At 41.4% G+C, this 13,483-nt stretch overlaps 1 protein-coding gene across 1 annotated transcript in view; it reads right to left on the minus strand.

Moving 5' to 3' along the window:
• tenm1 (teneurin transmembrane protein 1) overlaps positions 1-13,483 on the minus strand; it is a 231,913-nt gene that overhangs the window by 111,961 nt on the left and 106,469 nt on the right. The window contains exon 6 of the mRNA XM_046306197.1: positions 1,741-1,890. Coding sequence (XP_046162153.1) covers positions 1,741-1,890 — 150 coding nt within the window. The remainder of the gene's footprint in view (positions 1-1,740; positions 1,891-13,483) is intronic.

A 13,483-nucleotide genomic window follows, 5' to 3' on the forward strand; every position in this document is an offset into this window, starting at 1 on the left:
GTACAAATATCTGGGAGTTTGGGTAGATGAAAAGTTGAGAACATTGTAGAGAACATTGTCAGGAAACTCAAGCTGGGTATTGGGTTTTATTACCGGCACAAAGCTTGATATTCTTTTGCTGTCAGAAAATAGTTGATTTGTTGTACTTTTCTCTCTGTGTATACTATTTATGTGCACGCCTCAAGCCCTATACTGAAGGCCTTGGCTCTGTGTTTCATGCAGTCCTTCATTTTGTCCCCAATCAGAGATGTCTAACTCACCATTGTGATCTCTACAGTGCTGTCGGGTAGACATCACCCAAACCACGGGTACATTCTTATTTATACTGAACAAAAATATAAATGCAACATGCTAAATTGTCAATGATTTTACTAAGTTACACTTCATATAAGGAAATCAGTCAATTGAAATTAATTCATTAGGCCCTAATCTATGGATTTCACATGACTGTGAATACAGATATGCATCTGTTGGTCACAGATAACTTAAAAGGTAGTGGCCTGGATCAGAAAACCAGTCAGTATCTGGTGTGACCACCATTTGCCTCATGCATCGTGACAAATCTCCATCGCATAGAGTTAATCAGGCTGTTGATTGTGGCCTGTGGAATGTTGTCCCACTCCTCTTCAATGGTTGTGCGAAGTTGCTGGATATTGGAGGGAACTGGAACACGTTGTCGTACACGTCGATCCAGAACATCCGAAACATGCTCAATGGGTGACATGTCTGGTGAGTATACAGTGTTTGTTTCATAGAACAGGGAGGTTGTGAAGGGGAGCTGGCTGTAGGATCTCTGGTCTGAAAGAGTTAACAATGATGCTGTAGGCTGTAGCCTGCTAGGGGATTAAGCCACGCTCTCTTACTTTAATTAACTGCCCATGAAGCTCCTCCTGATTACTTCATTGTCAATGCATGCTAATGTGACCCGGCATAGCTATGCTACATTGTACCAGCCACAGAGTGCACACTGCCTTGTACACTGTGTCAATCTAGCAGTAGTACCTGCAGTGTTTCCTATTCCTCCCCTGTCAGAGGGCTATGATATGGAAATACTGAAACTCAGACACCAAGCTTTAACTGAGATTCATTATGTGCTTATGCAGGGCAATCCAATATTTTCATAACTGATTTGATTTTAATCTACTCTTCAACATTGTCCTAGTTGCAGAGAACATTTTCTGGTTCACGCACTTATAGAAATGGAATTGAATTATGTGGAATGGAACTGAATTATTTCACTCATTGCCGATATGGAACTGTATGTCTGCGACGTTTGGGACCCCAGGGTTGGTCTGGTGTTATTGGAATAATTCTATTTCTCTATCTCGATGATTCTATGAGTTTATTTTTCGAAAATGGGACATTTCTATAATCAGATCATTGTCGTGCTAATGGAGGCAATGCCCTGCGAACATGAGGTGTTTTAACTCGGGGATGACCTGTGCATCACCCGAGCAACCCACCCATCTACAGTACAGTACCGCACTCCTTTATCTGAAATGCAATTCAGCATCAGACAAGAGGAAAATAATTATCCCTGTCGAAACATATTGCATCCAACACGCTGGTTATGAAACAACAGGTTTATCACGTAAACATAGAGGAAGAGAAATAGGATGAGAGAGCCCATGGAAAACCTCCTGAGGTAAAACTCTTGCTCTAGTTTTTGTTGCGTGGTCTAACAGTGAGAATCAAAACCTAGAGGCTTCATAACATAAATCTTTGTCCACCACCGCTTACCTTTGTTGGTGTTGTTGAGGCCAGGCAAACCGAAGGGAGTGAAGGTTATGTCTATGCTCTCTGAGTCTCTGTTCAGTTTGCTTAGTCCATTCTCATAGAGCTGCCCATCCACTGGCTGCAGGTGCCAGGTCAGCCCAAACAAGTGCACTGCTGTAGGGGAGAGCCATGGTTTAGCATGGGACGGGAGGATTAGTACTAGAAAGAGAAACCCTCATTCAAAACCTAAGAGTAAGACATCTGATTAAGCCTGGCTGCAGCAAACACAGTAACTAAATACAGTATGGATGTGCTACAGGTTCCTCCACTTCGGCTGTATATCACAATATTAGTTATTTGACAGAGGACTAGTTATTAGGGCTGGGAGCGAGACACATTAACATACTGTTTCTAAGACATCCTGCTGCTACTATGCTTATTACAACACCGTAAAGCAATTGTACATCATTAGTATGCCATTTCTCGCCTTTCATTCATGACAACTTCACTTTTTCAGTTACTACATCGAAATGTGATAAAACAAACCAAAATAACCTCGTTTTTTTTACTAGATATAAGACTGGTAGCTTACAGTATGAGGTTCATGAAATCTATTTAATGGAATATTGATAAGAAAGTGGGGATAAACTATGTGCCTCTCTAAGCAATGGATTGGTCAACATTAAAAATGAATTTAATGGAATGTAATTAATTGAGAAAGATTCAAAAATGTAATTCCACAACCACAATGTTTGGCTCATCGTTTACAATATGTCAAAACAGAGATCCCTAATGTAGTTCCATTCCCAGTAATCCAAGGAGCATTTCTAAGACTGGCAGAGCCAGTTCCCCACTTGCAGAGTAAGCATTCAAATCTATTTGGGTCAAAAAGTTCTGGGATAATTTGCAAGTCATATCAATTGTTAAGAGTGCCAGAAAATTCAGAAATGGACAAACATCACACCTCTCATGGTTTCCCAACCTACAACAGACAAATCTTTGCATTGGGATGCACCCCAACACTTGTCCCTATAATAATATAGGAGTGGTTACAAAGGTGAACAATGTGCCGGACTACAGGAAGACTAGTTGTCTTCATTCTGTCAGCTAATTGGGATCCAAACAAAGGCATAACACACACAGAGACATGCACTAACTACAAAGATATCAACAAAGATATACACACAATCTGCAATAATTTCAAAGATTTTACTGAGTTACACTTCATATAAAGAAATCAGTCAATTGAAAACAATTCATTCAGCCCTAATCTATGGATTTCACATGACTGGGAATACAGATATGCATCTGTTGGTCACATATACCTTAAAAAAAAGTAGGGACGTGGATCAGAAAACCAGTCCGTATCTGGTGTGACTGGAACTGGAACAGGCTGGAACAGGCTGTCGTACACGTCAATCAAAAACATCCCAAACATATTCAATGAGTGACATGTCTGGTGAGTATGCAGGCCATGGACGAACTGGGACATTTTAAGCTTCCAGAAATTGTGTGCAGATCCTTGTGACATTGGGCCGTGCATGATCATGCTGAAACATGAGGTGATGGAGGCGGATGAATGGCACAACAATGGGCCTCGGGATCTCGTCATGGTATCTTTGTGCATTCAAATAGCTTATGCATGCCCATACCATATCCCCACCGCTACCATGGGGCACTCTGTTCACAACGTTGACCTCAGCAAACCACTCGCCCACACAACGCCATACACACACGCTGGCTGCCATCTGCCCGTTACAGTTGAAACCGGGATTCATCCGTGAAGAGCACACTTCTCCAGCATGCCAGTGGCCATTGAAGGTGAGCATTTGCCCACTAAAGTCGGTTACAATGCCAAACTTCAGGAAGGTCAAGACCCTGGTGAGGACGACGAGCACGCAGATTAGCTTCCCTGAGATGTTTTTTTGATAGTTTGTGCAGAAATTCTTTGGTTGTGCAAACCCACACTTACATCAGCTGCCCAGGTGGCTGGTCACAGGTGATCACGCAGGTGAAGAAGCCGAATGTGGAGGTCCTGAGCTGGTGTTGTTACATGTGGTTGGACGTACGGCCAAATTCTCTACAACGACGTTGTGGCGATATATGGTAGAGAAATGAACATTCAATTATGTGGTAACAGCTCTGGTGGACATTCCTGCCGTCAGCATGCCAATTTCATGAGACATTGGTGGCATTGTGTTGTGTGGCCTTTTATTGTCCCCAGCACAAGGTGCACCTGTGTGATGATCATGCTGTTTAAATCAGCTTCTTGATATGCCACACCTGTCAGGTGGATGAATTACCTTGGCAAACGATAAATGCTAACTAACGGGGATGTAAACAAATTTGTGCACAACATTTTAGAGAAATAAGCTTTTTTTGCATATGGAACATTTCTGGGATCTTTTACTTCAGCTTATGAAACATGCGACTAACACTTTACATGTTGAGTTTATATTTTTGTTCAGTATAATTTCAGAACAAAACAGAAAGACCTAACTACGAAAGGGAGAGAGGAGAGCAGGATAATTAGTAGCTAACTACTATACCACCTGATTCATAAGCCTTAACAAACCACTAACCCAGCAGGACTCCTCAGCACTGATGAGCCATGGTGGAGACAGAGTATGTTTCAGAAAGGTGCTGCTCTGTATAACAGCCATTCACTCACTAGTGCAGCATTTAGATACGCAGATCAATGTAATTCACCCCTGACCGCTTCAAAGCCTTTTCCTTTTCATCTATCTTTAAAACGCAGCTAGACCAGTCATATTGGCGGAAGGTCTTAAAGAATGCCCGTTGAAAAATATAGTTTTTTTTAGCAGCCAGCTGAGTGGGAATGCCTAATTAGAGTGAAAGTAGTTCACACCAATTTGCATCTGTTTTACATATTCAGTGGAAGAATAATTGATAGTACCTGCTTTTAAAATGTATAATGCACATAATGATTATGCAGTTTAGAGGGAAGAATTAGATTAAACTCTTGTCTTCTACTTGGGTAGACCCAGAGAAACAGACAGCTGTATAGTTGTAATGAAATTGAGAGAGAAACATATCGCCACAATAATAGATAAGAGTTTTGTTTGGGGTCTGCCAATAATGAGGCAGAGACAATTTGATTAAATATTCTCTGTAAATAAGAAAGAGAGGGAATGTTCGGCTCAGGAGGCAACTGCAGTGTCCTCCTTATTAAGCTGCTTTGAACTATTGTCTTGTAACTTGTTAATTGATTCAGGCCGAACCGTATAATCACATTATGATCCTCTTGTTGCTAATAAACAGACATTTAAAAAAACTACAATTATTTTTGCTTTACAGGAAAATAATTGGAAATCTAAAATAAATGATAAATCAACAAAGCAAAGTATTCTCCAATGCACCAACACAACCCATAATGAATATACTGTTTACAAATGAAGTCTGATGGAAAAGTACAACATGTATATTTTAGAACTATATTGTTTCCCATAAACACATGACAGTAGGAGATGTGACCTTTAAAGGACAATAGACCTAAATAGCTACTAGCACCTTTCACTGCACATTTATGATGAGTCTTATTACGATTTAGAGGAATAAAGTAGAGAAAACCCAGAGCTAAATGCCTAAAGCATCACACCGCCCAATTATGTTTTATCAATAGCTGTTCTCCTTTGACAGGCAACACTTTAAACTAGCTAGTGAGTATGCCCAGAAAGAATGAAATCGCAAAACTCATGAGCAGCGTGTTTGGAGGGCAAAATTAGGTTATGTTCAACAGTTGACCTACCACGCTGGGTCCCCATGATGATACCATTGTCTTAAAGTAGCTACAAATCAGGGCTTTATCCATGTGATAGTGAGATTACTGGGGGCATCAGTTTGCATTACTCTGTATTGGTGCCCTGCAGAGATCTGTGGGAAGACTTTGGGGAGGGGTAATGGAAAGCAAGCGCTGGATTGGATTCTCAGCAGGGGGCTGGATGTGCAGGATCCAACACCACTCTTGTTTCAAACAGACCGGGAATCCAATGAGTATTTTTCTAAACGCAGTTCAGCTCACGGACCAAAAGCATCAAATGGAACTAGCTGCCTCCCACACCATATTAGCTAATGAGTTACTATTAGTAGTACTAAACTCAGCAAAAAATAAACGTCCCTTTTTCAGGACCCTGTCTTTCAAAGACAATTCATAAAAATCCAAATAACTTCACAGATCTTCATTGTAAAGTCGCTCTGGATAAGAGCGTCTGCTAAATGACTAAAATGTAAATGTAAATGTAAAGGGTTTAAACACTGCTTCCCGTGCTTGTTCAATGAACCATAAACAATTAATGAACATGCACCTGTGGAACGGTCGTTAAGACACAAACAGCTTACAGACGGTAGGCAATTAAGGTCACAGTTATGAAAACTTAGGACACTAAACAGGCCTTTCTACTGACTCTGAAAAACACCAAAAGAAAGATGCCCAGGGTCCCTGCTCATCCGCGTGAACGTGCCTTAGGCATGCTGCAAGGAGGCATGAGGACTGCAGATGTGGTCAGGGCAATAAATTGCAATGTCAGTACTGTGAGACGCCTAAGACAGCGCTACAGGGAGACAGGATGGACAGCCTCTGTCCTCGCAGTGGCAGACCACGTGTAACAACACCTGCACAGGATCGGTACATCTTAACATCACACCTGTGGAACAGGTACCGGAACGCACAATCCCTCCATCAGTGCTCAGACTCTCAGCCTATTGAGGACAAAGGCTGGACTAAGGGCTTGTAGGCCTGTTGTAAGGCAGGTCCACACCAGACATCACCGGCAAAAACATTGCCTATGGGCACAAACTCACCGTTGCTGGAGCAAACAGGACTGGCAAAAAGTGCTATTCACTGAAAAAAAATGCTCTTCGCGGGTTTTCTCACCAGGGGTGACGGACGGATTTGCGTTTATCATCGAAGGGATGAGCGTTACACCGAGGCCTGTACTCTGGAGTGAGATCGATTTGGAGGTGGAGGGTCCATCATGGTCTGGGGCGGTGTGTCACAGCGTCATCATACAGAGCTTGTTGTTATTGCAGGCAATCTCAACGCTGTGCGTTACAGGGAAGACATCCTCCTCCCTCATGTGGTACCCTTCCTGCAGACTCATCCTGACATGACCCTCCAGCATGACAATTCCACCAGCCATACTGCTAGTTTTGTGTGTGATTTCCTGCAAGACAGGAATGTCAGTGTTCTGCCATTGCCAGCGAAGAGCCCAGATCTCAATCCCATTGAGCACGTTTGGAACCTGTTGGAACGGAAGGTGGGGGCTAGGGCCATTCCCCCCAGAAATGTCCGGGAACTTACAGGTGCCTTAATGGAAGAGTGGGGTAACATCTCACAGCAAGAACTGGTAAATCTGGTGCAGTCCATGAGGAGGGGATGCACTGCCGTACTTAATGCAGCTGGTGGCCACACCAGATACTGACCCCACCTTTGTTTAGGGACACATTATTCCATTTCTGTTAGTCACATGTCTGTGGAACTTCTTCAGTTTATGTCTCAGTTGTTGAATCTTGTTATGTTCATACAAATATTTACGCGTTAAGTTTGCTGAAAATAAATGCAGTTGACAGTGAGAGAATGTTTCTTTAGTAGTGGTACAACTGAATAGCTGCAGTAGAAAGAGTTTAAGTGACGTCCACTGACTTACAGTGCATTCGGAAAGTATTCAGACCCCTTGACTATTCCCCCTCCAAAAATGTATGTTACAACCTTACTATAAAATGGATTGAGTAAAAAAAAATCATCATCAATCTACACACAATACCCCATAAACAGATTTTTCGAAATTTTTGCAAATGTATTGAAGATAAAAATATAAATACCTTATTTAAATAAGTATTCAGACCCTTTGCTATGAGACTCGAAACTGAGCTCATGTGCATCCTGTTTCCATTGGTCATCCTTGAGATATTTCTACAAGTTGATTGGAGTTCAGTTGTGGTAAATTCAATTGATTGGACATGTTTTGGAAAGGTACACACCTGTCTATATAAGGTCCTACATGTGACAGTGCATGTCAGAGCAAAATCCAAGCCACGAGGTCAAAGGAATTGTCCGTATTGTCCGATCTGGGGAAGGGTACCAAAACATTTCTCCAGCATTGAAAGTCCCCAAGAACACAGGGGCCTCCATCATTCTTAAATGGAAGAAGTTTGGAACCACCAAGACTCTTCCTAGAGGTGGCCGCCTGGCCAAACTGAGCAATTGGGGGAGAAGGGCCTTGGTCAGAGAGGTGGTCACTCTGACAGAGCAATAGTGGAGATGGGAGAACATTCCAGAAGGATAACTATCTCTGCAGCATTCCACCAATTAGGCCCTTATGGTAGAGTGGCCTGACGGAAGCCACTCCTCAGTAAAAGGCACCTGACCGCCCACTTGGAGTTTGCCAAAAGGCACCTAAAGGACTCTCAGACCATGAGAAACAAGATTCTTTGGTCTGATAAAACCAAGATTGAACTCTTTGGCCTGAATGCCAAGTGTCACGTCTGGAGGAAACCTGGCACCATCCCTAAGGTGAAGCATGGTGAGGGCAGCATCATGCTGTGGGGATGTTTTTCTGCAGTGACTGGTAGACCAGTCAGGATTGAGGGAAAGGTGAACAGAGCACAGTACAGAGAGATCCTTGATGAAAACCTGCTCCAGAGCACTCAGGACCTCAGACTGGGATGATGGTTCACCTTCCAACAGGACAATGACCCTAAGCAAACAGCCAAGACAACGCAGGAGTGGCTTCGGGACAAGTTTCTGAATGTCCTTGAGTGGCCCAACCAGAATCCGGACTTGAACCCGATCGAACATCTCTGGAGAGACCTGAAAATAGCTGTGCAGCGACGCTCCCCATCCAACCTGACAGAGCTTGAGAGGATCTGCAGAGATGAATGGGAGAAACTCCCCAAATACAGGTGTGCCAAGCTTGTAGAGTCATATCCATGAAGACTCAAGGCTGTAATCGCTGCCAAAGGTGCTTCAACAAAGTACTGAGTAAAGGATCAGAATACTTATGTAAATGTGATATTTGTAAAGAATTGAATAATTATACATTTGCAAAAATGTCTTACAAACTATTTTTACTTTGTCATTATGGGGTATTGTGTGTAAAACAACTATTTAATCCAGTTTAGAATAAGGCTGTCATGTAACAAAATGTGGAAAAAGTCAACGGGTCTGAATACTTTCCGAATGCACTGTATACTCTATTTAGTACTGCACTGAAAGGGTTCTACATGGAACCCGAAATAATTATACCTGGAACCAAAAAGTGTTCTTCAAAGGGGTTTTCTATGGGGACATTAACCCTTTTTGGTTCTAGATGGCACCTTTTTTTCTAAGAGTGTATCACTTTGCAAATGAATAGATTAATATTCATGATACAGCAATACTGTTGTGATGGCACTTACAGTGCCTTCAGAAAGTATTTATTCCCCTTGACTTATTCCACATTTTGTTGTGTTACAGCCTGAATTCAACATGTGTTTTATTTATTTTTTATCTCACCCATCTACACATAATACCCTATAAAAGTGAAAACATGTTTTTAGACATTTTTGCAAATGTATCGAAAATGAAATACAGAAATATCTCATTTACGTAAGTACTCACACCACTGAATCAATACACGCTAGAATCACCTTTGGCAGTGATTACAGCTGTGAGTCTTTCTGGGTATGTCTCTAAGAGCTTTGCACACCTGGACTGTAAAATATTTGCCCTTCTTTTTTCTTTCTTCAAGCTCTGTCAAGTTGGTTGTTGATCATTGTGTTAGACAGCCATTTTCAAATCTTGCTATTCATTTTCAAGTCAATATAAGTCAAAACTGTAACAAGGCCACTCAGGAACATTCAATGTTGTCTTGGTAAGCAAATCCAGTGTATATTTGGCCTTGTTTTAGGTTATTGTTCTGCTGAAAGGTGAATTCATCTCCCAGTGTCTGGTGGAAAGCAGACTGAACCAGGTTTTCCTCTAGGATGTTGCATGTACTTCGCTCCATTCCATTTCTACTTACCCTGAAAAACTCCACAGTCTGATTACAAGCATACCCATAACATGATGCAGCCACCACTAGACATGAACATATGGAGAGTGGTATTCAGTAATGTGTTATATTGGATTTACCCTGAACATAACACTTTGTATTCAGGACAAAAAGTGAATTGCTTTGCCACATTATTTTTGCCGTATTACTTTAGTGCCTTGTTGCAAACAATATTTTATTCTGTACAGGCTTCCTTCCTTCTTTTCACTCTGTCAATTGGGTTAGTATTGTGGAGTAACTACAATGTTGTTGATCCACCCTCAGTTTTCTCCCATTTCAGCCATTAAACTACGTACAGTAACTGTTTTAATGCCACCATGGTCCTCATGGAGAAATCCCTGATTGTTTTCCTTCGTCTCGGGTAACTGAGTTAGGAAGGACGCCTGTACCTTTGTAGTGACTGGGTGTATTGATATACTATCCAAAGTGTAATTAATAACTTCACCATGCTCAAAGGGATATACAATGTCTGCTTTTTTATTTTTACACATCTACTAATATGTGACCTTCTTAGCGAGGCATTGGAAAACCTACCCAGTCTTTGTGCTTGAAACTGGCTGCTCGACTGACAGAGGAAGCTAGTCATTAAAAAAGAATATTACATACTTTTATTGCACACAGAGTGAGTCCATGAAACTTATTATGTGACTTGTTAAGCAAACTTTTACTCCTGAACTTATTTAGGCTTGCCATAACAAAGGCGTTGAGTACTTATTGACTCAAGACATTTCAGCTTTTCATGTTGTATTAATTTGTACAATTATGGAGTATTGAGTGTAGGCCAGTAACACAAAATCTCAAGTTAATCCCCTTTAACTTCAAACTGTAACACAACAAAATATGGAAAAAGTCAAGGGGTGTGAATACTTTCTGAAGACACTGTATACTATAGAGCCAGTAGCAAAAATAATTCTGCTAAAGCTATGGGTGACAGTCACCTACTGTAACACTAGCAGCAAGTCATCTGAAAGTAAAGACCTGCTTAATCAGGTGAGACCTCACATTGGCACGGTGACACCAGAGGACAAAACATGAAAGGTAAGACATACTTGGCTCTTTTTGTCAATATGGCTGCCAGTATGCAGACGTTTGACACTTTGTACTGTTTAAAAGGTGTTCTCTACTGAACTGAACCAGAGACAGTCAGCTCTGGTGGGCATAATGGCAAACATATCAAATTATGGTTATTCTTACCACATTATCATGGCAGATTGATTTGTGTGTTCATTACTACCAGAACATGTTTCAGTATGACATATAGCCTCGGTCTCTATTGTTGTCCAATACCAGGAAGAGGTTCATTAAACATGGTTAAGTACGGGGAAAAGATACTTCCTAATACCAGTGTGATTAGTATTAGTCCTACACCTACTGTAGTCCCTTCTGAGCTTCAGGAGAGGTGTCAGTTCCAGTAGATTGGCACTTGATCTAAACTTCCCTGTACTGGGTGAAATAATTCACTGCCTGCCCCCTGCACCCCAGCCTCCGCTCTCTTCAAAAAGGGCATTGTTTGGTTTATAGAGCCGCGACCAGAATACTAATGAGATACTGAAGAGAAAACGGATCGATCAATACGATCACAATGAGGCATGAAAGGTCTGCTACCTTCAAGGCAAGTCGCCTAGAATCATAAATTCCATGGCTGCCCGGTTCCCTTTCAACACAGAGACTCTGACTCTGACCCTTTGACATTACTCAGTCTTATTGATCCTAACACTTTTCAGTCTGTTAAACCAATACCACAGCTGACAGCTATCCTTTACAGCGCCCTAATGAACTGAAAAAATATAAACGTTTAATTTTCTCCCAGGAACATTGTTCCCCTTTCTGAGTCGCAGTCTGTCAATACACCTTGGAGAGAGATATCTAAACTTCATTAGGGCTTTTCTTTTACTCAATACCAAAGCAACTCCTCAAAAGGTAGGTGAGTTTTATTGCTTATAAGTTATTGCACTCATAAACAGGTGAAGTGTTGCAGTTAGAAGAACCGCTGTGGGATAACTCAATCACAGACACAGAGGGGAGAGAAAGTAGCGATGGCGGTGGTTGAGGTGGCAGGGGAGACATGGTTCCTTCCCGCATTGACAGCATTCTGACAGGCAACGGTAACTTTCTCTTCAGCGCATATCACCTCTGGGTACGTGGGTGACATTTTGTAGTATTTTTAATTAGCATCAGGTTGTCCCCTTAGTGAATTAAGAGTGTTTCTGATGAGAATGGAGTAGTTGGTATTCGTTCCCAGTCAGAATCAGACAGTGTGGCTTACCGTGCTATATCAGCAGTATGCCTGCATGTTCTTCTGTTTCTCTAATCTCATCATTCATTCATCACCCTGGGGCTTGTGTGCATTCTCTAAGTATGACACAATGACATGTCACTGTTGTCTTTGAGGCATTCCTCTCATTATGTTGTGTGAGGTCAAAGGAAAATTCAGTTGCAGCTTAAATAGCTGTATGGTGGGGGTCTACAAATTGTCAAATGCAGATTGTCCTGGATTGTTACTGGCCCTACCACCTACTAGATTTCTAAGCTTTCTGTTCAAACAGCAATGCATTTTTCTTCAGAATCGTGGAGAATAAAGTGGGATGTGCCCTACCCAAGCACCACTGTGTTATCTTTTGTTTTAATGTTGTGCTCGAATTGGAACACATCACAATAATTTGCAAATCAGTTACAAATGATATATTCACCATGTGATTTGGCAAAATGTGTATAAATGTGCTTGGGATGGAGTCTTATGAAGACAAATATTGTCCATTTAAAACATACATGCTCAGCAGTAAACAAAGCAAATCGCTGAAATGCAAACTGCTCCAGCCCAGCCACTGCTGTCCTGCTGTGACTACAGCAAACAAATACCGTGCTGATGTCTCTTCTGGGGTCTGGACTAGCATTAACCAAAACAGATAAATACAGTAGATAAATAAATAACAGGGTTGATCACACCAATGGTACCATCAAGCAACGCCATAAAGGCCTGTGTCAAGGCACAGAGAGAGCCATGTTTTCTGTGATTTGTGGTGACTGGCACCTTCCATGTTCACTGAGATTTGTGATGTTTTACCACCGAGCAGAGACTTGTGGGTGATGGATATTCCACCTTTGTTATTTACTTGACATTTTTATGTACAATAGCAACATTATTCGTGATGACAGTACATCTGGTTGTTTACGATTTAGACTGATTGCCTAATAACTAGAAGGAATTAACATATAGCAGCTAATTTCAAAGCTGTTTGCCAATATTTCAAACTCCGGAAATTACTCAGCATTTTATTTATGTAATCTACTACTGTAGCCATATAGATTTTTATTTGGTCAAATCAAAGTGGGTAATTTAGAATTTTTAAAGTAGAAGAATGAATAATAAAGCAGAACTTTTAAGATGCAGTCAACATTTGTTAGACAGAGTGGGATTTACAATCCCTATCCCTCGCTATGGGCTGATGGCTACTTTTGAAGCGGCCTTATTAAAGGGCTGTTAATGCATGGTCATGCAATTGAGTAAATTACAAGTCTGAGGATAAAAATTGGAGGTGTAGAGTCTTCCATCTTGCTCTGTGTTGCATTTCCTAAGATATTTATTGATCCACTGTTGGAAGCTTAAGGGCATCATCTCAATTAGGAAAACACACAGACATCTCTGGGTCAGAGCTTTCCATAAAGATGGCACACGAAGGTTACAATGCTCTCATATTAATATCAGTCAGTCCTAG

The sequence above is a fragment of the Oncorhynchus gorbuscha genome, linkage group LG16 (genome assembly GCF_021184085.1).
Source record: "Oncorhynchus gorbuscha isolate QuinsamMale2020 ecotype Even-year linkage group LG16, OgorEven_v1.0, whole genome shotgun sequence".
Lineage (NCBI taxonomy): Eukaryota > Metazoa > Chordata > Actinopteri > Salmoniformes > Salmonidae > Oncorhynchus > Oncorhynchus gorbuscha.